Source organism: Sciurus vulgaris (assembly GCF_902686455.1).
Source record: "Sciurus vulgaris genome assembly, chromosome: 5".
NCBI lineage: Eukaryota > Metazoa > Chordata > Mammalia > Rodentia > Sciuridae > Sciurus > Sciurus vulgaris.
In genome coordinates, this window is record NC_136465.1 from 71,590,283 (window position 1) to 71,617,703 (window position 27,421).

At 47.3% G+C, this 27,421-nt stretch overlaps 1 protein-coding gene across 1 annotated transcript; it reads left to right on the forward strand.

Moving 5' to 3' along the window:
* Window positions 1–27,099, forward strand: CCND2 (cyclin D2). Its single transcript, XM_079139249.1, has 5 exons — window positions 1–476; window positions 2,254–2,469; window positions 5,076–5,235; window positions 12,627–12,775; window positions 21,713–27,099. The coding sequence occupies exons 1-5, from the start codon at window positions 285–287 to the stop codon at window positions 21,860–21,862; spliced, it is 867 nt and encodes a 288-aa protein (XP_078995375.1). The 5' UTR covers window positions 1–284; the 3' UTR covers window positions 21,863–27,099.
* Window positions 27,100–27,421: the final 322 nt, after the last annotated feature.

A 27,421-nucleotide genomic window follows, 5' to 3' on the forward strand; every position in this document is an offset into this window, starting at 1 on the left:
TGCGTCACTGCCTCAGAGCAGAGAAGAGCGAGCTGGGGAGAGCAAGACGAGTTTGAAGGGGAGGACCGGTGCGAGTTAGGCAGCCCCCGAGGCTCTGCTCGCCCACCGCCCATCCCTTCCTCTCTTCTCCTCCAGCTTCTCTCTCTGCCCTCATCTTTTCCCCGAAAACCCCCGATTTTGCCAAAGGAAGGAGGTAAGGGGAACCCACACCCCTCCCCCTCCAAAAAAATAAAATAAAACTTTTCCAGTCGGAGAACTCAGGAGAACGAGTCGCCCGGCTGGCCATGGAGCTGCTGTGCTGCGAAGTGGACCCTGTCCGCAGGGCCGTGCCGGACCGCAACCTGCTGGACGACCGCGTCCTGCAGAATTTGCTCACCATCGAGGAGCGCTACCTTCCACAGTGCTCTTACTTCAAGTGCGTTCAGAAGGATATCCAGCCATACATGCGCAGGATGGTGGCTACCTGGATGCTGGAGGTAGGTGTGCAGGCGACGTTCATTAGGAGCCACAGCCCAACCCGGATTCTTGGCCCCCCACGCAGGGACCCAAACTGCGAAAGGGCAACCCCCGCGCGGGCCTCCCAGCTACAGTGCGTGAGGTTACCCCGCGCCCTAGGGCGAGACGCGTGGCTGCAACTCCGTTCCTTGCTCGATTAACTGAGGGGCGGGGGGAGGGGGAGGAAAATCTGGGAGAAACGAGGCTGTCCTGGGGCGGGGGTGGGGGGAACATCCCGCGCGCCTGTGCCTGCATGTGGCTTCCTCGTCTTCCAACCCCCATCCCGACCTGTCTTTTGCTGAGCGGCGGCTCTTTTCAGTACCGTGAAGAAGGGAATAGGAACGTGAAAATCGTGACCCACAATAAAAGGCAGCCCCCCAAAAGGTCGGAGCAAATTCGTCCTAGCCTCGGGTCCCCGCATGTGGTCGCGACTCCGCGTTGGCACTTCAGGGGGGAGGGGGAGGGGGAGGGAAGAAGGAGGAGGGAGGAGGAAAGAAACGGGGAATTCAGGAGCCCCGGAAGTCGCACTGAAGAAACGCGTGTTTTAGGGGAACCCAAAAGAACCACTTCTTAAACCTCGCTCGGTATCTTTGCCGAGCGAACTGTGTGCCCACGTATGCACAGCTCTGGACCTGCCGTGGTTTCGCCATGTTGCTTTGCAAACTCCAGTTGGAAAGGCTGGAAAACGTCGCCCGCTCCCCTACGCATCCCATTATCCCGGCCACCCCACTTCTAGTGCTGTCCTCTCCCCCCAACCCCCAACTCACAAAGGTTACTTACAGTTTGGCTTTCCACCTTCTTCAGTGCGGAGATTTGGGTGGGGTAGAATGAGGGGGAGGGAGGAGGTGTGTGTTGGTAATATCAGGGCACCCCTAAATAAGAGGTTAGAGTCCCCCAGTGCCTCTTTCCGGGGCTCCCTGTTCCCGTCTTTCCTCCAACTCGGCACCACGTTCCTAGTCTCTGCCCTTGTGGGCCGCAGCCGGACACTCCCGCCGCGGCTTCACTCCTTCAAGTTTCCCCTCGGGATCCAAAGCCCCAGGGGTCCAGATACAGACCTTCCCGTCACCCAAAACCTCCGTTCCGGGAAGCCTGGCTCCTCTTTGGGATTTTCACGCCAAAAGGGCTTTTCTAGGATTTTTCCTCGATTTTTAATTATTTTTTGAAATCGTCCCCCCCCCACTCCGACTCCAGCTGCCGCGGCTGCGGCGCTCTTCCTCCTCCCCTCCCTCCCCCGCTCTTCCCCACCTCTCCCCACCCACCCCCCCAATAGCGGCCCCTGGGCCGCAGGGACCCCCTCGGGCATTTTTTTCAATTGTCGGGAATGATAGAGCAGGGTCTGGGGGTCCGAATGAGACCAAGAAGGATATCCCCCGAGCCTCCAGAATATTTTTATTGATTTTTTGAAAAGATGACGAAATCCAAAAAAGAGTGAGTGAGTTAGAGTGCGCAAAGAAGTCGGAGCCAAGGGGAGCGCGGTGGAGCCTCGGGCGGCAGCTGAGCTGGTCTCTGCCCCAGGGTCTTGGATCTTAGATTCGCCCCCTTTTTTGACTTCATGGGAATACCCAAGCACGGGTGGTCTATTCGGATTTTATTCCAGTTTTCTCTTCTTTATTCTTATCACACTTTTTACTCCCCTCCCCCCTTAAAAAAAAAAAACTAATCTTTTTGTTTTTTCCATAGATGATACTTTTTCATCCTTTTTCTCTTTTTCTGATACTATTTTCACTCTCCCCCGACCCTTGCCCACTCCCTTTATAGGTTTGTGAGGAACAGAAGTGTGAAGAGGAAGTCTTCCCTTTGGCCATGAATTACCTGGACCGTTTCTTGGCTGGGGTTCCCACTCCGAAGACCCATCTGCAGCTCCTGGGTGCTGTTTGCATGTTCCTGGCCTCCAAGCTCAAAGAAACTATCCCGCTGACTGCGGAAAAGTTGTGCATTTACACCGACAACTCCATCAAGCCCCAGGAGCTGCTGGTAATGACTGTCTCCTTCCTCCCTTTCTACTCTTTCCTTCTTGGTCTGTCCTGGCCTAACATTATGCCTTCCACTTACCAGTCCCATATCAAATTCCTAGGATCTGGAATAACCCCACCAGTGGAGTTTTCACACGGAAAAATCTCTTTGAATAAGAGAGAACTGTTCTTTGTGTTCCTACTGTGTGCCAGGCAATGAGCCTAAGCACTTAGGCTACATGGTGATTCACTAATAAGATCCTCATTGAAATTTGTGTTGGTGAAATTCATTTGAAATTGTGTGTGTGTGTGTGTGTGTCTGTGTGTGAATGTGTATGTGTAGGGGAAGCATGGACTATTTAAATTAATTGATAATATTTTAATTAAGTTCCAAATTTTCGAACACTGAACTCTGAGAAAATAATCTGATTTTTCCAGTATAGAAATGTGTTCACAGGATAGGAATGTATTGCAGGGTGTCTCCTAAGAACCTGGAGATTGAAGATAATGTCTAAGACATTGATAAAGTCTCAAGATACCAACAGGTAGTAGCTGATCACTAAATCTCAACACACTGATTCCTGAGCAAAGTCAAAATTTGGCCTTTTGTAGGAGTCTGAGGCCTGGTTTCCTAGTTCCAATGGAACTGTGACCTCTCTACAGCCCCAGGAGGTCCTGTCTTGGCTCTGGTTTTCTGCCAAGAAGCCTTTTCCCCACCCAATCTAATATTTTTCCCCCTGCAACTTCATATGTTAAATGGCCATATCTCAGCAGTACAGAAATCATAACTCCCTGGTTCACCTTGGGTGGTTTGCACACCTTTCTCAGCCCTTCTTAGAAAGGGGGTTCCCCTTTTCCTGCCCCCTCCTCCCCTTACTGGCAGGGCCTGGGCCTGCATAAAGTCCACAGACTGACTGGGTTCTTGAACTGAGCTCTTTGTGAGGAACCTTCCTTTCTGGGGCTATGCTGCCATCTAGTGGCAGACATGCATAAGGTAGGGGGAGGAATTGCAGAGAATGTAGAGAGGGGCATGAATGACTTCACCTTTGAACCACTGCCAGATTTCAGCTGCTTCTGGTTTGGTTGGAGAGGCCCAGAAAGGTGCTTTTTTTCTGGGCGATCTGCTTCCTTTAATAATGGTGCAAGATGAGTGCTTTGTCCTCACAATTTCACTGTGAGAAGGAAAGCCTGGGATTTCAAGTCATCTTCGAAGACCCTGGTTATTACATACTCAGTCATGGTTGAGTTTTTACCCTAACTTGCATAAAGCCAGGGGAGATTTTAAAGCTTTCGGGAACAAAAAATGATCAGACTTAAGGATCAGTTTGTTTTTATCAGGAGAGAGCAGGAAAAAAAAAAAAAAGAATCTTCCATTTGGTTCATTAGTTTTAGTGTGATGGCAGGCTGCAGGTATTCTTCGAGATGCCCCAGTTTTTCTGGGACCATACAAGCTAATTTATATTGTTCCAAATAAACATTGTTTTACTCTCCCATATCTTTATCCCAGAAGTTGGAATCCGGAAGAGTCCACCTCTTTGATAGATGAGAAAGCTGAGGCCCAGGGAAGGAAAAGGAATTGCTGCAGGCCACATGGCCAGTTAGTTAGTGCTGTGGTTCAGTATCTATTCCTGAGCCTAGCAAATGCAAGAAATCTGGTGTTCTTGGAGTGACTAGGAGGAGTCATGCACTGGGGTGGTGGTCCCTGCCCTTCAATCTTCTGCACCTGATATGACTGATAGGCATATTTTCCCTCTGATTACACAAATTTTTAAAGTTTTGGTTTCAGCTTGTTTCCTTCTGAGCACAATTTCCCATGTGAATCTTGAAGAGTCACAAGGTTTCTCATCAGCTGGGTTGCTGGTGACAGGCCCAGAAAGGACATGTTTGCATTGTCCCAGCATTTGGCAGAGGGGTTCTGTGACCCTGACAAACACCTCCACCGTGCCTGCATCTGCAAGATGGAATTTCAAATGACCATTAGCTACAGGGGCAAAGACCTGTAGCGACATTTAGGTGAAAGGACTGAATGTCATATCCCCGAGTTTTCTACATGATATGTCAAAGGAGAAAGTTTTTACCAGCAAAGAGAGAAATAGCACTTTTTGGCACCAGGTAAAAGCCAGCTAAGGTTGCCAAGGAGCTGGGCCAAGGAAGCTTATTTTACGTTTTATCTGCAGGCATCATTTTTCTATGAGGATTTAAAAGACTATCAGTCCAGCGATAGAGATATGTGCAATAAATTATTCTCAAAGGACTACAATGACCTTGACCATATCTTACTGTAGGCCCAACTTTCTGGGTGGGCAGGCAGTTGCATTTCATGGAAGTGAGGATTGGGTAGGGGTATGGGGAGCCAAGTAGAAGAAGAACTACAAGAAAATAGAATCTTGGCAACAGCTACCTGGACTCTAGTTATTTTCAGCAGAGCCTGACATTTGTAGCACAAGAAGAGCCATCAACCACTTCAAAGCTCTAGGGACATACTGACAAACAGACCTTCCTTACAATCTAGCAGCCCCGTGTTAATGAGCATCATTAAAACTGGTCTGATCCCAACCCCACCACACGCACACCAGACCAGCCTATAGAGTTTTTATTCTGCTGTCCTCTCCTTGTCTTCCTCACCAGGAGTGGGAACTGGTGGTGTTGGGCAAATTGAAGTGGAACCTGGCTGCTGTCACCCCTCATGACTTCATCGAGCATATCCTGCGCAAGCTGCCCCAGCAGAGGGAGAAGTTGTCTCTGATCCGCAAACATGCCCAGACTTTCATCGCTCTGTGTGCCACTGGTAAGGAACATTGCTCAAAGGTTGGAGCAAGGGAAGGAGAAGAGCCCATTAGGGCATGTCCTAGGGGTCCTAACTTTCATGCCAGTTTGGGTGTTCCAGGGAGGAGGGAGTCTTGAGCAACCTAGAGTCCCAGGTTTCATTCTTGAGTTCTTTGTTCTTTAACTTTATCAGAGCTGGTATATTCTCTTTCCCTGCTTAACTCATAAATGGTTTATGAGGACAGGTGTGGTAAGGGAAAAAAAATTAGTGCCTGTTAAAATGCTCTTTATGATGTCTAAAGTGCTCTTTGAAGATTATGTGTACTGCTCACTGGTTGTGTTTAAATCTTTAATCTTTTGAGGAAAAGGATGGCTTGGAGATAAGCCCAAGTGGAAGTACAGGGGGTTGGGGCAAGTATAGGTTAAAGGAGCAATGTCAAGATAAATGTGCTGCCTGTGCCGATAGTGGCGAGAGACGAAAGAAATGCTTTTTACTGAGGGCATTTACTGCTTTCTCACTGTTGCCTCTGCTGGGTGGTGGTGTGAACCTTGCTGGCTTTCAGCAAGGATTCACTTTCTAAAGCCTAGGTTCTGGTGCCCTCCCTGCCTCCTGATTTTGGCTGCAGCCCTTGACACAACAATTGCAACTGGCTTTTCTATCCACACTGGGATCCCACTGATCGATACATAGTTGTTGTTGATCCATTTGTTTTGCATTTTCCTAATAGAAACTAAAGGCAGTGGTTTGAGGGTGTCTCATTAAGTTGAACCTTGGCCTGATTGTACTGTTTTTTTCCTTGCTAGTGGCCACAGTAGGAGACCCTGGAGGCTTAACCACCCAGGGGAGAGGTCAAGAGTTCATATTTTCACAATCAGAAACATTAGGTAATGAACTAACCATTTGGAGAGGTTTGGTTCAAATTTGCCAGGTGTAGTTGAATTGTGTAGGTGGGACCTGGGATAACTTTTTAAAAATCTTGTTACATGTTATTATGAGTTTGTGCAGATGATTATATAATGTGCTATAGTGTATATGCTTTTTGTCCACAGTCAAAAGGTCAAACTTTGTTACTTTTCACGGAGTGACCTTGCACAGACTCTTTAACCTCTCTGAACTTCAACATCATCTACAAAACGTACCTGCTGATACATCATCCTATAGCTTTTGCAGTGTAGTTAGGAAAATTAAAATCAGAAAGGATGTATATGCAACCAGATGTGTAGGAGAATGTGTCACGGTACTCATTGTGAAAATGCACCCCCTCTCTGATTTTTAACTCTGATTTTACCTGTTCTGACTAAGGTGGATATGTTGATTTGACTTTTCCAGCTTCCCTCATCTGTTTCCAGCACGGCCCAGGGGCTCTGTGTTTGCTGACTTGAGTGTAAGATTCCAAACCTCCTACTTTGGAGTCCAGAGCATAGGTTTCCCCTTGCTGATTTTCTTTTGGTCCTTTCCTTCCGGGCAGCGCAGGCCTCGTAGCATGCGCATGCACCCTATGTTCCTGTGGAGTCAGCTGCCCTTCCTCCAGCTAGGGGGACCGATCCTGCAAGCCCCCGTCAGCCATGGTGCCTTTTGGATGGCAGCCCTTCTTCGCCTCCCTCCTTTCTCCTGCTGTCTGAGGTGGGCCCTGGAGGTCAGTCCCTCGTTGACCTGTCATTTTGTCTCCCAGGCTCTGCTCTCTTTCCTCTCTTGTCACGATTCTCCGTCAGGGAGGGGTCAGCTAGTCCTTTCTCTGTGGCCCTAGGACAGCTGACCCCTGATCTTAAACTCCCCCCATTGCCCAGCTGTTGATAGCCAGAATTTTGCTTTGACCTTGTGTCTCGACTGACAACTCTTTTGGAATCTGTTCACCCCTTTCTCCTCTCCAATCTCTGATCCCAGGCAGAGGTACTAGGAAGAATTAGCTGAGCATGGGCAGTTCCCCACATTCTGAATAAGCCATAGGCCCATTCTCTAAAATTGGGGAGCCCATCCCCCATTCTTGGCCTTCTTGCCCAGATCCTTGGGGTGGCTGCCAACTATGGGGCCAGAATAGGGAGCCTGGGATTCAGGGACTGAAGACAGAGGGCCAAAGGGAGATGAAGTGTCGTGAACACTGCCTTTTGGGGGCCCTGAGCTAGCTTGGGCCAGAAAGTGAAGAAAGATAAGAGAAAGTGCACCTCCAACAAAATCAAAACTGTGTCAAGTCCTAAGCCAGAGGCATGGACAAGGCCAGAGCAGAGAGAGGTCCTCAGAAGCTTCCTGGGTACAGAAAAGATAGGTGGGCCTGTCTGACCAGACATTTGTTCCCCTGATTTGCCCTTGGATTTGTGCAAGTGACTGAGTCACACGGAATCCCCACTGCATAGAGGTTTATGGCAGGCAGTTGGTCTGACAGTCTATAAACACCAAGGGTTGCTTTTCTTGGAAGAAACCCCTTCCAGGTAGAGGAGCTGCCCTATCCTGGGGCCAGGATCTGAAAAATGGGTGAGTACTCAGGACTGTGCCTGGCAGGCAGCAGGCAGCAGGGTAACAAAAGTTGGGAACCACCATGCCCCTCTGCCGAGCTGGTGCTGCTGGCCTGTGTCTGGCCTCTCACAGAGGCCTCCCTTTCACCCAGTCCTGAATGTTCTGCCTCGGAGCTGATGAAGCACCTGCAGCCAGGGTCTTGGGATCCCATAGCTGCATGTGAGGGCAGTGGTGTCCTGGAAAGATGGTAGGTGGCCAACCTCGAACTGTGTGGCTAGTTTATGGGAAAAGTTGGTTGTGAAAGAGCTAGCAGTGGTTCTGCATGGAGAACGCATGTGTGTGTGAAAGGGGAAGAGAGGGCACAGGAGAGCACAGAGGGGCCACGGGAAGGGTAGTGGGTCGTCAGTCTTCTTCCTTTATTGGGCTCTGGGGGTAAGATGGTGATGACGCTGAGAAGTCCTCTCCTTCTCTTTCCTGGTTGGCCTAATGTGGCTTCTGGGGTAGAGATAGCCTCAGCTGCCTGGTGTCTCTCCTGGCTGGTCCTGGTTAGTGGAGGTATTGGCATGGGGTGAATGGCCTTCCTAACTCCTGCTCCTGGCATTGCATTCTCTTTCCTAGAGCTTTTGGTACAGGGTGAGCAGAATTGACAGTTCCCCTGGGGAGGTCTGCTGTCAGATCTCCCAGGACAGCAAAGGAGCAAAGAAGACCCTCTGAGATGAGTAGGGTCACACTTAGGTGCTGGGAAATTCTTCACACATATACTCAACAGGCAGTTCCAGTTAGTCTAGCAGAGTCAGTAGCATCGAGTTTGATCTTGGTGCAAGGGATGCAGTTGCTCCCTCCCCAGGGACCTTACATCTCCCTCTTTTTGCACTAGGAGCCTACCTTAAGGGGCTGCTTCTTGGAGTTTGTGCCACATACACGAGCAGGCCCCCCTCCAAGGCCTGAGCCCTGGTGATGACGATAATAATCCACTGTGCTTTCTGAATTTTCCCAGTCTTACCTAAAGGTGTTTCATTAGTTTACTAGTTTCTATCCCCAAGTTGTGGCCGGGCTGTGGTGACCCAGAGGACAAGTTCAGTGACTTGGCCCTTGATCCAGAGCAGGAGATCTGTCTCAGTGGTTGCCAAGAAGGAAGAATTGAAACCCACCTTTCCATCCTGAGCCTCTGAACTGACTCCACAGTGGAGAGGTCACAGGGCTGAGAGGAAGTGGTATATTGAACTGGGAGTCTCAGTTCTTCTGTAAGCACGTCTCACTTCCCATCTGACTATAAGATGAATGAGTGCTTCTCCAATCACCCCCTCTTCTTCTCCTCCCACTTTAGACTTTGGGGTTAAATTGTTATAAGTAGTTATATTGTCATGACAATTCTGCCCCATGAGGACAGGGTGCTGAACTCTGGGGATGGCAGATGAGTGTTTGCCCAATGACGTCATTGGTGTTACTGGTTGACCATTGAGTACCTGGGTTCTGGCCCTTTAAACTTCCACCTGGCTGGAAGTTGGAGGAGGGGAAGAGGAAGGGGGGAAACAGACCTGGGTTTCCTGTGTCTCTTTAAGCCTTAGAACAAATGTCTTTCGCCCCCTAGTGGTGAACAAGAGTGTAGCAGTCACTCTAGTTTTTTTTTTTTTTTTTTTTTGACAACCATAGCCAAAAATTGTTGGTGTTAAACTTACTGGAGAGGACCACAGACTCTGTGGTTTCTTTAGCTCAGACCTCCTACTCCAGTGAAATCTTACCAAGAAGGGCAGATGCCAAGTTGATGAATATGGAGCACTTCTCATGGCCCTTGTTCAGATTTGGGAGACTCCTAAGACCCCAGCATCTCCTGACATTCTTGGAAGGTCAAGCAATGTGTAAGAAGTCACATAGCCTGCAGGTACCATGGCTAGACTAAGACCCATGTCCCTGGGCTCCTGAGCTAGGGTTCTTTCTTTTGGGCTTTTCTTCCACTTGTGCTATAAAAGAGTACCCTGTATCTGGGAGGTGAATTCAAGGAGCTCTTCAGTTTCTGGTAAGTTATGCAGAGTTCTGGATCCAGAGTCCAAAAGTGTCCATCTTAATTTGAGAACCAACACTTACAGTGAATGACATTGTACAAACCATTTAATCTTTCGAGGTTTCCAGTCACCTGTGAAAGACCTCTGAATTTTAGGTCCTTTTTATTGATGTGCCACCATCATCACCATGAGCATGACAAGCAGCCCTTAGTGCTTGTCTGCAGAGCCAGGGTTTCCTTAATCTGTGTCCTTTGCCTCTAACCCCTCACCAGCTGGGAGGAGGTAACATCTGCTGCTCCTCACGTGTGGGTATTGCCCCTTGGCTCCGGGTGATCCACACTGGAATGAATGTGGGATGCATTGGAAATAGAGTTGCCAACTTACGTCTTTCATTCATCATAGGCTCTTTCCATTCCCTGTGGGGCCTCGGTTTTTGCCACTCCCGACAAAGCAGTAAGAGGCTTTGGGAACTCGATGAGGTCATTTCCGGGACACATACTCAACTGGATAGTGAAAGATTCTCTGGGAAGCACAGAGCCCTTATTCTTTCTGGCCCTCATCATGCCTGGCCTGCTCTCTGCATCCGCCTGCAACCCTGGGATGCCTTTCTCCCTACCCCATGAGATGCCAGAACAGTCCCTCACAACCCCACAGGAAGTTCCGATAGTCAGAACAGTGCAGGTGATGATGAGGATGGATGCTTATCACTGCTCTCACATGGGTTGTTTTAATTGATCCTTAAACAACACCGTGAGGTAGGTACAATTGTTATCCTTATCTGTAGATGAAAAAAGTGTCCTTAGAAGTTTCCCTAGAGTATATACCTATCCATTTATAAAGCACATTGTATTGTATTGCTGTGTAAAGAGTTGGTTCCCCAGGTTTAAGAAATTGGTGTTTTACATATGTATGTTTTACATACTTGCTGCCTGGAATAGGTAAGAACACATCGTCATAGACTCCATCGGACACTGTTCCCAGGAGGACTCCCCTCAGCACTTTCCTAAGAAACAAGAATGTAGAGTACCCCTGTGTAGGTCTTGTACCTGTTGAATCTTGGGACTATTCATATATCCCTGCTGGTTTCATGCGCTTAACAGGAGCTGGTTTTGATAGCAGTGGGACAACAAAGATAGGCATGGATACGTGTGCGTCCCAGTCTGTGGCCAGGAAGGGAGGGTAGGGAGGGCCAGGGATACTTCCCTGCCCCTTCCCTGCCAGATGCTCTCACCCAGGGCCTTGATGGGCAGAGGGCCATGGGCTGGCTGCCTCCTCTGTGTTTTGAATGTCACAGGGGGAAGCTAACGAGGTTATTGGGCAGAGAAACACTCTCCTGTGACCCACGTGGAGGAGACCTACAGCAGAGCAGGAGGCAAGGAGGCTGGCTTTGTCACACCATCCATGGACACAGAGAAGGCACAGGCGGAGTTGGCAGACAGTAGGCGCTGGGTGCAATACCATGATATAGGGCCCTCGGGGTGCAAATGGTAATGGCAAAGAAAGGAAAGCCAGGGAGAGAGACAGACCTACAGCCAGGCTTGCAGGGTGTTCCTGGGATTCAGCCGAAATGGGAGGGGAAGTATGTGCATGGTTCATTGATCCACAGTGTGTCTAAGAGTACTACAGATTTCTTGCGGAGGTGGGCTCCCCACTAAAAGCGCTTCCATAGAATATACTTTTGCAATACTGTACAGGAAGAAGGGGAAATACTAGGGGGGAATGGGCTTTGTAGGTGCAACCTAATTTTTCACAATACAATGTCACACATCTTCCCTTCTGTGCTCGACCCCCCACCTCACATGCACCTTTACTTCTGCATACAGTAAATTCACTGGAGTCGTGGTATAGCTAGAGATAGCACACCGAGCAGTTTGCGCCATTCCAGGACTGAGTAATAAAACTATACCCTCTCACGTCGCAGGGCAGGGGTGGAGCATTATAAAGTCTCTAAAGTCTCAGCATTAGGGTGATACCTGTGCACCTTTTATGGTTGGTGCATGAATTAAACAGGGAAAACATGGAAGGTATTGTGAGTGGTATTAATATCTGTTAGCAGCTATAACAGGAGGCATCTGTTGTCATGTTCCTTTGACGAACTGATCCTCTGTGAGATCATAGTCACTTAGCTTGTTCGGAGAGAACTAAGGGGACAATGAGTGTTTGGTGTCCCAGGCTGTCCCCTCCGGAGTGAGATCATCCTCTGACTGCTCTTGGAGAGCTGGAAGTAGAGAGGGTTTAACGGGGATGCAGTGGTTAATCTTGGTTGCCTGATTTAAGTACTCTGTCCTGATGTCCCAAGGATCCTTAATGTGGGGCTAGAAGTTGAGAACTGTGTGAAACTAAGCCACCATTCACCCCATCTCTTATTTTGCTGCTTCTCTCACTTGATTTACTTGTATTTATAAAGTAATTTTTGTTTCCAACCATACTAGCAAGATAGTAAGATCACAAGGAGACTGTCACTCTTCTTAAAAGTTTACCTGATTCTCCCACCTGCTTCTTTGTCCTCCTTCAATACAGAGAGCCCTTGGCTTATCCCAGTTCTAGGGCACATGGGGTAATTTACTGTAGTCCCAGACCTCTTCTGCACTGTTGGCACATCACCCCCAGAGGAAATTGTGTCTCTTTCAACTTGGGGCCCCCACCAGGGCCAAGAATAGTACCTTGCACATGCTAACCCCTCCTGCGATTGTGGGATTCAGGGGACCAGGGACCTTGAGCCCTCCGTGATTTGCTGTTGTGTACTCAGATAGGCTTTCTTCCTTCCCTGCCTCAGTATCCCATCTAAAATCTGCAACAGTCATAGAGTGACAGACAAAGGACTTGTCCAGAAGGAAGGAGCTGAGGAAGAATGTGCCTGTGGAGTCAAGGGCCACTTGTGCAGCTAGGTCTCCAGCTTTGGCTTGCGAGCTCCTGGACCCCTCTGTGCCCTGACCTCCTGCCTCTCATCTCTTGTAGACTTTAAGTTCGCCATGTATCCGCCATCGATGATTGCAACTGGAAGTGTGGGAGCAGCCATCTGTGGGCTTCAGCAGGACGAGGAAGTGAGCTCTCTGACTTGTGATGCCCTGACCGAGCTGCTGGCCAAGATCACCAACACAGATGTGGTAGGTGGCAGACACCTTCTTGGTTAAGGAGTCTCTTCTCAGCCCTAGGAAAGAGGCCGTTGGCCATTGGTTTGATTATGGTGGATTAGGGAGGTTTTGTGTGTGTGTGTGTGTGTGTGTGTGTGTGTGTGTGTGTGTGCCTTGTGCATGTGCGCACGCTCGCTAGGGGCTGTTTTCTGAGATCGACATTTAAGATCATATGAAATTCAGCAGGTGAGATCTCTGAGGTTTTGAAGCCTGACTGCCATAAAATCCAGATAAGAACTCAGCAAGCTGATACAATGGGAGGGTTGTTATCTAAGTTTCCTTACGCAGTGGGCTTCTCAGTGTTCCGAATTACTACTTCATTTCCATTTATGTACACGGTGTCTGGCCGCCTCGCTCTGCAGTGGAGAACGTCCAGTCTACTCACAGGCACTGAGGTGGCGAGGCCCCATGAGAAGGCACAGCTAGAGAGAGCTGTGGACTGCAGTGGCTCAGGAGGCTTCCCTGTGAGAATGGTGTCCACCCTGACAAGCCTCCCCCGCTCCGGTCTCTTACTTCCCTTTTGTTCAATATGGTAACAGCTTCAAAAGCACTCTTAAAAGACAAAGTGCTGTACACATTAAACAAACTATTATTAGCTGTAGCCTTCTTTCTATTCTGTGTGGACAGCCCAGAGGCTGTTGGTTCTAGTTGCTAGGGTTGGGAACTCCTTAGAAGAAAGGGTTTGAAACTGGGGTTCAGTAAGGCCCTGACTTCAATGGCAAGGAAACTGCAGTCCTGCAACCCTCAAAAGGGTTGGGACAGGAGGGTTCTGAGAGGACACAGAGGCAGTGGCTACATCTACCATAGTCCTCACAGAGGGTAAAGGAATGAGCCTAGGTGTGGGGGGTGGGGGGTAGGCAGTGACAGAGCTGGGACCCAAACCTCCAAGCTCTGGCTCCAGCCTAGAAACTCCGCCCCCTGCGGCAGCGCTTGTGATCTTCTTGTTTGAAAAAGGTCTTTGGTTGAAAGGCAACTGGAGAAGGGGGTGTTGGCTCTGAGGCCCTTGTGCATCACCGTGGATAGTCTCAGGAATGCAGGGGAACTTCACGATGACACCCTCCAGGCGTTCTAGGGGAATTCAGCATGCCCCGCATGGGAATGTATTGAGTTAAGGGATCATGTGATCTACAGGCCTGTGGCTGCTGCCTCCTCAAGGGATGCTGACAGAAGGTTAAACCCGGAGCCCAAGGCAGCAGCTTGCAGGCTTTCTTGCTCACCCTCCGATATTTTACCGTGGCATTTGTTGCCAGCTCCGAGAAATGGCAGGCTTGAAGGGCCTGATGGAACAAACCCTAGTCCTTCTCTGAAACAGTTTTTAAGTATTCTTTTAAAAATGCTAACTCCCAAGACCTGTGCTTTTTCAACAAGGGCTCCAAAATAGGGATTGCAAAGAGCCCTCTAGTGCAGCATGAAATGTGCTTTATTAATAATTCCCCAGGGAAAAATTGTGAGCAGAACTTAACATTTTTAGAAACGGCCCGCTTCCTTCCTTTTCTGAATATCTCCTTACAACTAGAACTTCCACCCACTGAAGACCAGCCCTTCCTTGACCCCCAGAGACAAAAGTGCCCTCGGCTGGAGTTTGACCCCCAGGTGCTGTCACCTCCTTCAGCTATTTATAGACCTGCTCTGATTGACTGACCACCCCACCCAGTCTCCAGCCTTCTCCCACATCTCTCCTTGTCCCCTCTTATTAGTCACATGGACAGAAGTCACTCCTGGGGGCTGCCACTGAATCTCTTGGATGGTGCCTTCTTTTTTGTGACTGCAGACCAGTTTGCCATGTCATACTGGAGAAGCTCTGCCCTTTCCAGATACCATGCAACCAGTCCATTCCAGTCAGCCCTCAGACTGGGCTGAATGCCTACAGGGCTGCCTTAGCTGTCCTGTAAATCACAGCTATTGAGTTGGCACTTCATTTCTGTAAGGGGCCTTTTCTTCGTTTCTTAACTGGGGATGCATGTTTCTGCCTTGTTTTCACAGTGGGACTGGGGATAAAAATTTTAATATTAAAAACCAAGCATGAATATCATTAATAGAATGTAAAATTTACACCACTAGTTCAGATAAACATTGGAGACTTCTAAATGCCAAGCTTACCTCTGAGTCCCAGAGGCGTGTTCACTCTCTCCCTAGGGGTGTTTTAGTTAGGGCCACTCTGGGTTGGGCACTGTTTGTATGAGCAGCTTCCTGAGTGCTAAGTGCTCCTCCTATCCATCAGCTTGTGTTCTCTGAAGAGCTGAAGTGCAGAGTGAAGGAGAATGAAAGGACTAGAATTTAGAACGCATTAGCATTTGGAGGGAGGTGAGTTTTGCTTCCTGAGTTCTGTTTGCCATGAATCAAGAAGTGGTGTATTTCGGGCGCTTCCTGCCCATTCATTTCTGGAAGTGTTTAGTGAAGGCCCAGTTGTTACAGACTGTATAGAGATGAGCATGGCATGGTCCCCAGGCAGTGTACTAGAAGTCGGGGCAGGTGTGTGAATGGTGCATGGAAAATAGATGATGAGGCTCCGGTTTTCAAGGAGCTTGGCAAGTATACAGAGGATCAAGAAAGGTAAAATATGCAAAACCCTTCCCAGTCAAGATTATAGATGAACAGGGTGTGCTGAACTATGTGTTAAGAACTGTAAGTGCAGTAGGGCAGCAATTCAAAGAAAGGAACTCAGGAGACCTAGTGCAAAATGTGGGCCTCTTAGCCATGTAAAGTTGGTGGGTGACGGAAAATGTCTTTGGAATGCAGATGCAGAAGGTAGTATGGACAGGCAGTGGAATATCATTCATCCTTTAAAAAGAAAACCACGTTCTGATACTATGCTACAATGTGCATGGGTCTTGAAAGTATTACAATAACTGAAATAAGCCAGGCACAGAAGACAAATGCTGTCTGAAGGACCTGGAATACTCAAATTCATAGATAGAAGTGGAATTGAGGACCTGGGGGGGGGAGGGAGGGAATGGGGAGTTAGTATTTAATGGGTAGAGAGTTTCAGTTTGGAATGTCGAAGAAGTTCTGGAGATGGAGTGTTCCTGGTGAAAAACAGCATGAATGTACTTCATGCCACTTTGGAAAATGGCTAAAACAGTCGATTTTTAGTTATGTGTGTTTTACCACAATAATTTGTATACATACAGAGCACATGCACATTTGTGTGTGTGTATGACAACCACAGGCTGCGCTGTGAGACACCTGCAAGTTTGTGTTGAGCTCTCCTTGGAGAAGTCAAGTACACACACACACCCTGGACCACGGCTTGCCCCCTAGTACACGCAACTCAGGAAGAGCTGCCACTGAACCCCCAGTCCAGGGCTACCCCATGCACCTTGTTATTTATGATCCTTTCAAACTTAGGGTGTTCGCTCTCACTTTGGCAGATAGGCCACAAATCCTTCAGGGACAGACTTTTGAAACCAGGTGCCCCTGATTCATCCGAGGTGGCCAGACAAGTTTCTCTGCCACTGGCCAGCGGTGGTTAGCTTGGTTAGGAGGGACCCACGCAGCTCTGAGGAAGCGGGTCTTTGTTGCTCCATCTGGTTGCTAAAATAAACTGGAACGCTCCATTCCAAAGAGAAAGCTGAGTGAGAAGCCTGACAGTTTTATAGGGAAGAAAAGTCTCAGAGGGCGGTATATTTTAAGTACTTTTTCCTTCTAGTTATAAGAGTTGCTAAAAACAGACGCTGGCTAGCAAGGCTGGCTTTTCGGAGGCAACTTCGGCTGAGGCTCTCGTTGCCAAGGGTAAGCTTGAGAGGAGAGATTGACCATCCTGGGCCCCCGCAGAATCGGGGTTCCTCTTCCGTCCCCTCGGCACTGTGCTTGAGCTTCGTGCCAGCGTTTACCTCACCGTCCCCTTGTCTATAGGACTTGTTGAATAAGACCCAACTTGTACTCAGCTCTTTATCCAGAGCCCCTGGCAGAGTCATTGGGGAGTGATGCTAGAGAGAGGGAGGGAAGGAGGAAGGAAGGAAGGAGTGAAGGACAAAGGGAGGCAGATGCATTTCAAGTGTGTTTCTCATTCATTGGTCCCTGTGTCTTTCAGAAGGAAACCATACATACATATAGACAGACATAATACGTAGACATATAATATTTTATATTGGTATGAGTTACAGGTCTGGGTCCTCTGAACATTACCTGATCTCAGAGCAAGTCAATTTTCACACGTAATGGCACCCATTCGCTCATTAAAGAGTGGAATGGAGGCTCTCAGGCCGTGAAGATGAAGTTACTGGGAGATGTTTATCAGAACAGGTACAGATGCTTATCATCTGCTCATTATATTCGTCCTTTTCCATCTCAGTTACGTCAAAACTCTTCTCACATCTTAAATCCTGCCCAGAGAAGATGTCAGAATATCTTTTCCTGGGGGTCATCCTGGAATTTTACGACCCTGGTTGTCAGTGAGCAATTAAAAAACAATTAGCTGCGGGGTGAAAGAAGTCTCACTCCATGTCATGCGTGGGATACCCAGTTTGAGTTTTCTTCCCCTCGGCTAGAGGCTCAAAGCACACCTTGTTCCACGGTATCCCAGTGAGTGACTGTGCCTTTTGTGGGCTTTACAGAGCCTGTGGTCAGGAACCTTGTGAGGAGTTGCTGGAGGGCAAGCTGGGGGCGGGGAGGTGGAATACAAGTGGGGGCCTCTGCCTCCCTCCCCTGCCTCATTTCTTCTGCCGGCCTCATTTGGTATGCAAGGAAATAAGCCAAACAGCCTGTGAAGAAAGGAAGAATGAGATAGTTTCCTAAGTTGTCTCTGCCTGAGTTGGCCACGGGTCTGGGGCTCATTCAGCCCTTTGTCCCCCTGTTGAGTGCAGTGCGTGTGTGGTGACAATGGAGTGATGCAGTTACACTGAGGGCTAATGGTAGGAGTTCCGTCAGCCCATTCATGGAGGCAGAGGAGGGTGCAGGGCACGGATCTGGAGCCAGCAAGCAGAGGAAGTCAGAGGCCCGTGTAACGAGCTGGAGATCACAAACGCTGCTGTCAGGGCTCTGAGGCTGGGGGCTGGGGGCAGGCGCAAGGGAGAGGGGTAGGGGCGGGGGCCTATCATCATAGGAGTTGGAGGGGTGCCCGACCTCCAGCGCTGTGGAGTGCCACCTGTCTGGGCTGACAGACGAGCATTATGGCTTTCCTTTTAATCAGCTTAATTTGGGGCATCTTAGCACAATGGCTGGTGCTTTTGGAGGCTGCCAGAAAGCTGAGATCCCAGAGCTGCTGCACCTCGCAAGCACGGAGCGTCTTTTTGTTGGAGGCACTGTCACCACCTTCCCTTGGGCCGTGTCTCCCTTTCTTGGAGATTTTCTGGCCTATATGTCCTTACTGAGAGCCCAGAAGGAACAGAGAAGTATAGGAAGAACACCCTGAAATTGGAGGCTTGCCCTTACTAAAGCCAGGCTCACTTGATGTCACCAGAGGGCAAGCCACTTCACCTCTCCAGGCTTTGGTTCCCTGGGCAGACAATTAGGGCATCTGCCTGTTTGCTCTTCAAATCCCTCTGGAACCTCCAAATTCTCCAGTTCTGTGATTTTATTTTTTTCAGTAAGTCATCTGACAATCCTGCCTCTTTGGAAACATTAACTCTACTCTTGGGTTGGCCTCCCTGCACCAGCAGTGTGGCCGGATTAGAGGCAGGGTTCTTCCTTCCTCCTGAGCTCCACCTCCCCCACCCCAGTCCCATGCATTCTCTTGTCTTCCTGCTTTGGGGCTCTTGGGATGTGACGTCGAATTACAGATAATGACCCCACTGCAACATTTTCCACCCCGCCCCCCGTCTCTGTCTCTGTCTTTCTCTCTGTCTGTCTGTCTGTCTCTCTCTCTCTCTCTCACACACACACACACACACACACACACACACACACACACACAGAGTCTCTGAATCAACTGAGAATCCGGCCATCTCCTTTGATCACAAAAGCTTTGAGACTTTATGCTTTGGGTGAGCTTTGTCTCCCATGGACAAGTGTACAGTTGGATAAGTGTGACTACAGTTGGTAGTCACAATATATAGTGACTACCTCTCTGGCATGGAGTTGTTATATTTCATTCCTCCAGCCTCCCAGAAAAAAAAAAAAAAATTAAAAAAAGATTTTTTAAAGTGCCAGGGTGCTTTACCACTGAGCTACATCCCCAGTCCTTTCTATTTCTTGAGGCTGGATCTTGCTAAAGCTGACCTCTAACTTGTGATCCTCCTGCCTCAGCTTCCTGAGTCACCAGGATTACAGGCATGTGCCACCTCACCCAGTACTACCACATCCAGCTAGAAAAAAGAAAAATTTAAACATCCCCCTTTGACATTTCCTGGAGTATCTGCACAATGGAGGAGCATCACACACTAACTTCCCAGATCCAGCTGATTATTCTATACAAGGGGAAAAAGAGGAAGAAGAAAACAATAGCATGCTCAGGACGTGGGTGGGTGAGACCTGATGCTGCTGGTGGAGTTCTCAACCCTGCTCACATTGCTGGGGTGGACATCTCCTCGTACCATGATCTGGGGGTTTGAAGAGGTGTTGCCATACAGCCTGACCTCAAAGCATGAATCAGCTACTTCCTGTGGTGCTCAGATGGAGCAAGAACTATGTTTTTCAGCTCCAGAAGAAAAGCTGATGGTTTTGCACTCACTGATGTAGGATGACCTTCCTAAAGGACATTCCAACGTAGTTTTGACTTTATGTACTAACCCTCACATTAGCTTTGACTCTGCATTTAAGATGAATATTTTTTAGATTGTGAGACTAACATTTTCAGATATCTTCTACTGAAATGCAAGTGCCCCTAGAAACATGATTTCAGTCTTTCCCACTGAGCAAGTAGTGACCTGTGGATCCAATGCTACCAGGTGAGCCTTGGAGAAGAAACATGGTGAGGAGCCCAACAGGGAAGCCTATGACCCCCAGATTCCTAACCACGAGTGAAGGGTGTCAGGCAGGGTAGAGAATGAAACTGGAGATGCCACAGAGAAATATGAGAGATGTTAGATCCTTGGTGCCAGTTCCTGATGCCATCTCAGTTTTGAGCTTACACAGTGAGCCCCCACAGTCAGGCCTAGTTCGGCTGCTTCTGTTCCCAGCACATCCTTTGCCAGTCTTGAGTAAATGCTAATCCATACCTCATTTTAAAGAAATCTAGGCTGGACTTGGTGTGCTTCTTTAATCCCAGCTACTTGGGAGCCCAAGGCAGGAGGATCACAAGTTGGAGGTCAGCCTGGGCAACACTGAGGCCTTGCTCAAAGAAAAAGAGGAGCTTGGATGTAGCGGTACATGCCTAAAATCCCAGGAACTTGGAGGAATTGGAGACTGATGCAAGAGGATCACATACTCAGCAACTTAGCAAGGCCCTAAGCAACTTAATGATGCCCTGTCTCAAAATAAAAAATAAATAAATAAAAAAGGAAAAAGGGTCAAGGCTATGACTCAGTACCCCTGGTTTCAATCCCTAGTACCAAAAAAAAAAGAGGGGGGGAAACAAGGGAGGATTCTTTCAGATTTCAGGACTGATTCACTGCAGTTCATAAAAAATAATATTAATTTATCAGGCTGCTACTTAGCATTTCATATATATTACCTCAGTTGCTGTTTCGCTTTGAGCAGTTCATTCTGATTTGACAAATGGGGAGATTGAGATCACAGTAATTAAATAATGTGACCATTGCCTGCAAATGTGGTGGTCAGCAGCAAATAACCACCCTCCCTCCTGCGCTGATTCTTATGTTCTGGGTGATACTGCATCTCTGCCCTCAGTCTGCTGTTGTTCCTTTTCTTAATTTTCATTAAAAACTGCAGTTTGAAATGTAGAATAGATGAGAGATAGGAAAGGAAAATTGGGGGGTAATGGAAACTCTGTTCCTCGGTACTCGATTTCAGCTTTATTTTAGATCTTTGGAAAGTAAAGGTAACGCTTGGCAAAATAGCAGCCTCTAGGTGGTGAAAACTGCACAGGGAAACAGAAGGGAAGTGTGTGTTAAACTGCGGAAAGACATGGGGATGTTCAGTTCAGTGTATTTTCTATATGCACGTGCTGCTTCAGAAACACAGAAAGGCAGCCTCACAGTGGAAGGAGGCTGGAAAATACCTGCCAAGAGTGGTTTCTCCAGCTCACATCCCAGGGAGTAACACAGCCACAGTCCCTTCCTAGTGACAGCCATGACTTGCCATTGCATTCCATGTCACCCAGCTATTAAAGCTTCTGCCTGGGGCGGACTCACTCTACATTTTCCCTACCAAATATAGACTAATAAAAGCAACCCTACAAATTCTTGCTTATTCCCAAATTAGACAATCTCAAGTGTCCAGAGTTTTGTAAACATTCTGTATTGTATTTTTATAAGCATTAAGGGAGTGGTAAATAAGCAAAAAATTCAGGATTTTTGTTTTGTTTTGCTTTTTGTTTTGTTTTTAAGCACTTACACAGTTTGTGTGAGGGTTAGGACAGTGCAATCTAACAACTCCCTTCTGTTTCTCAGTTGCTGAGTTGGCTAATAACAGCTCTGTTGGTGGGCTTCTCCTTCCCTGCCACCTTCCCAACTTCCCCAGGCAGAAAGCATCCAGATTTCCCATTTGGTCCCTTAATGACAGCCAGTTCTCTTCTACGAGTGGACTATCATCTTAGGTCAGTGCTTTTCAGGATAAGAATCACATAGGCTCCTGCTAAAATGTAGATTCAGATTAACCTGGTCTAGGTTGAGGCAGACTATGCATTTCCAGCCAGTTCTCTGGTGGAACTGATGCTGCCAGTTGTTGCACCCTGCTTGGAGTTCTGAGCTTCTATGGAATTGCACTAGCCTCATCTCTCCTTTACTTCATATTTACTTCTACTGGAAAATGAGCCTGGAGTGATGTGAGTTGAACTATGTGTGCCTTCCTGAAATGCCCTGTGCCCTGCTCATCCTGCTAACTATTCTGGTCTGGACCCTCTCCTCCCAGGATTGTCTCAAAGCCTGCCAGGAGCAGATCGAGGCTGTGCTGCTCAATAGCCTGCAGCAGTTCCGTCAGGAACAGCGTGATGGATCCAAGTCAGAGGATGAACTGGACCAAGCCACCACCCCTACGGATGTGCGGGACATCGACCTGTGAGGCTGCCATTCGGGCCCAGGGAGAGAGGCGCATCCATCACCTGCTCTCTCCTTCTCTCTGGTTATGTTTTGTTCTTTGTGTTTTAGGATAAAATTATGCCCCCACCTAGATCACATTTAAAGATCTTTTAGAAGTGAGAGAAAAAGGTCCTATAAAAACGGAATAATTAAAAGCATTTGGTGCCTATTCAAAGTACAACATAAGGGAATCCCTTGTATATGCGAAGTTATCATTTGATTATGTAAAAGCAATAGTAAAATGCTTACAGGAAAACCTACAGAGTAGCTAGAGAATATGTACGCCTGCAACATGGGAACAAATTAGAGGAGACTCTGTTTTACATGTTATGAACTAGTGCATATGCCCCTTTTAGTTATAATTGCAAGGAACTGTGTACGCCATTTATGGCATGATTAGATTGCGAAGCAACAAACTCAAGAAGGAATTAGAAACAAGGAGGGACATGACGGGGAGGGGGTACCACGCAACCTGTCAACACAATTGGACCATTTTGGAGGTAGAAGCACCTTCACGCCTAACCACATGTTCCTAAAACAGGAGCCATGTTGGATCTCTATGTTACCTACTCTTACCTACAGTAGCTGCTACCTAAAAAAGATGTTGGGTTTTGCCAGTTGGACACAGGTGACTGACTCCTGGGCTTCATGTTTGGTGACTTCCTGCTTCTTCTTCCAAACATGGTTCATTGCAGACACCACCATATTGTTATCTAATGGGGAAATTTAGCTATGGTCCACAACCAAAACTCATCTGAAATGGAGGCAGATGGAGACCAAGGGCGGGATCTAGAATGCAATCTTCTCTTGCATGGAAGAGGGTGAGATGACCTTGGCATCCCTTATTAGGAAAAAAAACTAATTTTTGGTGCTGATTGGCATGTCTGTTCCACAGTTTAGCATTGTTATAAACCATTCCATTCGAAAAGCACTTTGAAAAATTGTTCCCGAGGGATAGATGGGATGGTTTATGCAAATCGTGCTGAATACTCCTTCCCTTTTCTCTTTTTGCCCATTCCCTTCCTGCCCCAAGTCTGGTTACTCTTTACTTCTGGAATCTGGCATTCTCTGGTACATAGTTCTGGTACCCCTGCCAGGGCTCAAGAGACAACCCTTTCTGCTAATATTCCCATCACACCATTCCTCAGAAAAGCCTAAAATCAAAGGTCTGTTAACATTTTGATGGCGTAGAAGGATCTTAATTCCCATCTATATACTTCTCCTTTGGACATAAAAAGTTATTGCTGGTGCAAAGACAGACGGCCAAACATCAGGGTGTGGCATTTTGTTCCCTTTTCCGTTTTTTGTTAATTTTATTGCAAAGTTGTATTCAGCGTACTTGAATTTCCTCCCCTCCACTTCTTAGAGGCATTTCAGTTAGCAGAGGGTTTTTTTTTTTTTTTTTTGCACAATTGTAATTGACAGGTAATGAAGCTATTTGTTTAAAGATTTGCCTTTTTTTAAGTAAAAAAAAAAAAAACAAATCAGAACAGGGCTACTTTGAAGAATTATGTGCAGATTCTGCCTTGTTTCATAGTATGAGGGTTGAAGATGGAGAATCATCTAAGGGTCTCTTATCTTTCATTTTGTTTTGTTCAGTTTATTATTATTTTTTTTTGCGCTGCTAAAAAGCTAAGATCATTCATCCTATTCACATTAACAGTACCTAGCTGTAATGTTTCACAGAGTGTGCTGCTATTTTATAAACATTTTTATAATATATTATTTTACTGCTTAAATTCCAAGTCCTGAAGTAGGTGGTTGAGATATGAGCTCTTCGTACTGGAAAAGCCCTTCCATAGTTCGTTTTCTTCTGGTAGCATATTCATGGTTGGTTTTTTTTTTTTCCTTTTTGGTTTTTCGGTTTTGTTTTGTTTTGTTTCCTCTGATCACATTCTTCAAAGACAGAGTATTCTTTACCTCAGGTTTACTGGACAAAATCAATAAGTACAAAGGACAATGATTCACAGTTTTTGTTTTCATAATACCTCACAACCGTACAGTTTCTGCTTGGGAGCCCACTCGAGTGAGGAATAGAGCGGGGCTGGAGGGGCAGTACGCCCCTTCAGGAAGGCAGGGGAGATTTGGCCCCTGGGTCTCACACCTGGGGACGTTTTCAGTCATGAAGGTCATCAGGCTCCCATTTTGACTCCGGTATCCTCATCATGATGGAAAAAATACATTGAACCAAGGGATCCTCCCTCCCTCCCCTCAAGGCAGACATTCAACGCGAACATTCATGCAATGGACTAAGAACTCTTGGTTCCCACATGGCACCAGGTGTCAGGAAACAAAAAGAATTCCAGCAGGCTGTTTGGAGATCCTCTTCTTGTAGCCCTTTCAGAAGCAGGGCCTTTGTCTGCTTAGGCCCCTTCATCTGGGAAGTTTCCCACTTCCTCCTCTATCTTTCCCCTTCCCTGACATGGACACCCCAGGTTTAGGATAGTCTCTGTGGTTCTCCACGGTCTGAATCTGTGGGTGGATGAGTCTGCAGCAGGCAGTATCTGTGGTGCTTCTTTCTTTCACCTCTGTCCTGGACTGCGGCAGGTGAGCTCTGTGCAGGACCAGGTCCTCTCCCCACGTGGCACTAAATGGTTTGCAGGTTTTGGATCACATTGAAATGGCATGATGGGAAAAACGGGTATGATGAGTAAGGGCTGGAAGTTGGAAGGAGGCAAGGGGGCTGCTTCTCTAGAAATGAAGTTTCAGATGAGCCGGTCTCAGGAAGTATGTTGTGGAGGGTTCAGGATTTTGTGTTAATGCAACCCTGAAATGATAGGGAATTTCTGGTGGTCAGCGGGTGGTAAATTCAGAAGTTTTGGAGAGGAAAGGTGAGCAGCCAGTAGTTAGCCAGTGTTTGATGGGGAGCTGCCCCACAGAATCAGGAGGCATGATGCCTAGAGTTCTTGGGAGACTTGAAGCTCAATGAGAAAACAAGGTGCATCTTCATTTAACAGTGACCAAACCTTGGTCTTAAACAAAGCAGTAAATGAAAGAACCTGACAGATAAGTAAGGAACAGGCCACTAGACTCTACCCACAGTCTGTAACTGTCCATTTTTCCAGGAGCCCAGGAAACACTGGATGCTTCTAAGCTTTCCCCCTTTCCCATCCTTGGGGCCTACTGTGATAGTAGGTATGGGGCTCTTTGGCTTTTCTGCCAGCTCCCTGCTAACACGAAGAAGGAATCCTGGATGCATTTGAGTAACTGATACCCTCTCCTTGGATCTTGATCTCCTTGGTAGGAGTTTTTGTCCCAGAGGGGTTCACTTCTCCCCATGGATTGATTTGAACTTACTCCCCACCCCCTTTTCTTTCTCTCTTTCTCACCATCCAATAAAGGGATTCCAAATTTATTCTTTTCCTACCTTGTTGTCTATTCTTTAGTTTGTTTTTTCTCCATCAGTGGGGGTTAAGTTGTTCCCCCAGCCTGCCAAATTTTAATCCTTTCCCTGTTTTGACCAAATTGTAAGGGAAAGAGATCTTAATATGCCAAAAATATATGCTAAGCATAAGAAAATTCCATGCAGGTTCATAACAACCAGGAATCCTGCAGAACGCAAGGGAAGGTTCTCGGCTGAATGTCCCAGGTGCTGAGAGGCACGTACTCCTCCCAGAAGAGGCTGCTCTTAGAGGTTTCTTCATTTTGAACTGCCCCAGAGCACGGCAAGTCTTGTAGCCAGGGTACCCTTGGTCTGCATGCTCTCTACTGGAGGGTCTGTTCTCTCTCCGTCAGCCAAATCCGGGGCATACATGGAGCTCCCCGAGCCTGCCTCCCTCTGCATCCCTTTGCTAGCAGGGTAGATGATTCCTCAGGGGGAGCTCAGGAGCTTTCCTGCAGTCTCTCCAGGCTGAGCCTTGGGAGCTATGGGACCGACCGGCGACATTGGATGACTTTCCAATTAGGCAGGATTGGATGACTTCTCAAAGAGGGCAGGGGAATTTTCTCTCCATGGGCCACAGAGGACAGGGCTGGGAGAAGAAATACGCTTGCACCTTATGTCCTGTAAATATTAATTTTCTAGTTCAAGAAGGTAATATTGGTAGTGTGGAAATGGGAGGTAGGAGGAAGAAGGAAGTCTGAGTAAGCCGGTTAACTTCTAAGCCAAAAGGATTCCTCTTTGTTTATCTTTGAGACAGTCCAACCTTGGGAATAGCTTTAAAAGGGAAATTGATGCCGAGACAGTAAAGTCCCCTTAAGCCAACAAACCCTCTGTAGGTATAGGTTGAGCGCAGCTTCCACTGGTGCGGACTTGGAGCAGTTTTCAGGAGCTGCAGTGCAGTCATCCACTTGTACAAAATAGGGTAGGAAGATCTGAGAGGATGTTTATTACTTTCCCAGACCATGTGACTCTTGATGATTCTGGATTCTAAACAACCCAGAATAGTCACTTCAGCCAGAACTATCCTCCTATACTTGTGCGTCTCTGCTTTTAAACTTGGCTGGGCTATCAGACCCTATTCTTGGCTCAGGTTTTAAGAAGCCATCAGCAAATGTATACAGCTACGCTGTAACTGCAGTGTGCATCCTTTGCCTGCAGCTCACTTTGGGGAAAAAAGTGCCTTACTGACTGTAGCCATTACAGTGTCCAATATATTTTGACAGGTGCCTGTCCTTGAAAAAAAGTTTCTTATTTTTAATTGGTTTTAGTTCTTAATTGCTGGCAACTCCTACATCCCCAGCAACTCCACCAGGCCATTGGATTTTTTCCATTATGTTCATTACCCTTGTACCATGTACCTCAGATCTCTCTCTCTCTCTCTCTTTCTCTCTCTCTCTCTCTCTCTCTCTCTCTCTCTCTCTCTCTCTCTCTCTCTCAGATATAGTTTCTTGTCTTGGGTTATTATTTCTTCTTTTTTTATTTGCTTTAAAATGAGTGTGGTGCCATATCAAGTCAATGTTATTCTCTCACAGTGTACTCTATAAGAGGTGTGGGTGTTTATTTGGTCGGGATGCTAGAAAGTGCTAAAGTAGCATGATCAGTGTGAACAAAAAAAGTGTTTTAGGAAGTATGGAAAAATGTTGTATTGGCTATGATGGTGACATGATACAAGTCAGCTTGCCTTTTAAGAGGTCTTATCTGTTCAGTGTTAAGTGATTTTAAAAAGTAATCTGTTCTTCTGACTAGTTTAAAGATGGATTTGAAGATGGATTTGAAAATGGTTTTGGATTTGAAAATTAGGTTATGCTATTTGGACAATAAACTCACCTTGACCTAAATTCTGTGGCCATTGTCGACTTATTTATAGGCTAGCAGTTCTCAGAATGGAATATACCTGTCTCACGTCAGAACTCTGTTGGCAACAATTGGTAGTGGCATGAAAAACCAAATCCTCACCTGAAAGCACTATGCACTTCTGTGTCCTTACCGAACAAGGAGCTATTGACATGTTTTGTTTTGTTTGGGGGCGGGTGCTACCCATGCAACCAGATTATAAACTAGCAGCTTCATTCCACTTGGTAAGGTGACTGAGTCACTGGTATTATCACTGGGCCTCAGGTAATAGCCCCTAATGGCTGCCAACTCACTCTTGGCTGGGAG

Coding starts and splice junctions, on each gene's coding strand:
- CCND2 (XM_079139249.1), top strand. CDS start 285: ATGGAGCTGCTGTGCTGCGAAGTGGACCCTGTCCGCAGGGCCGTGCCG. Junction 2,470..5,075: donor TCAAGCCCCAGGAGCTGCTG/GTAATGACTGTC, acceptor CTTCCTCACCAG/GAGTGGGAACTGGTGGTGTT. Junction 12,776..21,712: donor AGATCACCAACACAGATGTG/GTAGGTGGCAGA, acceptor CTCTCCTCCCAG/GATTGTCTCAAAGCCTGCCA.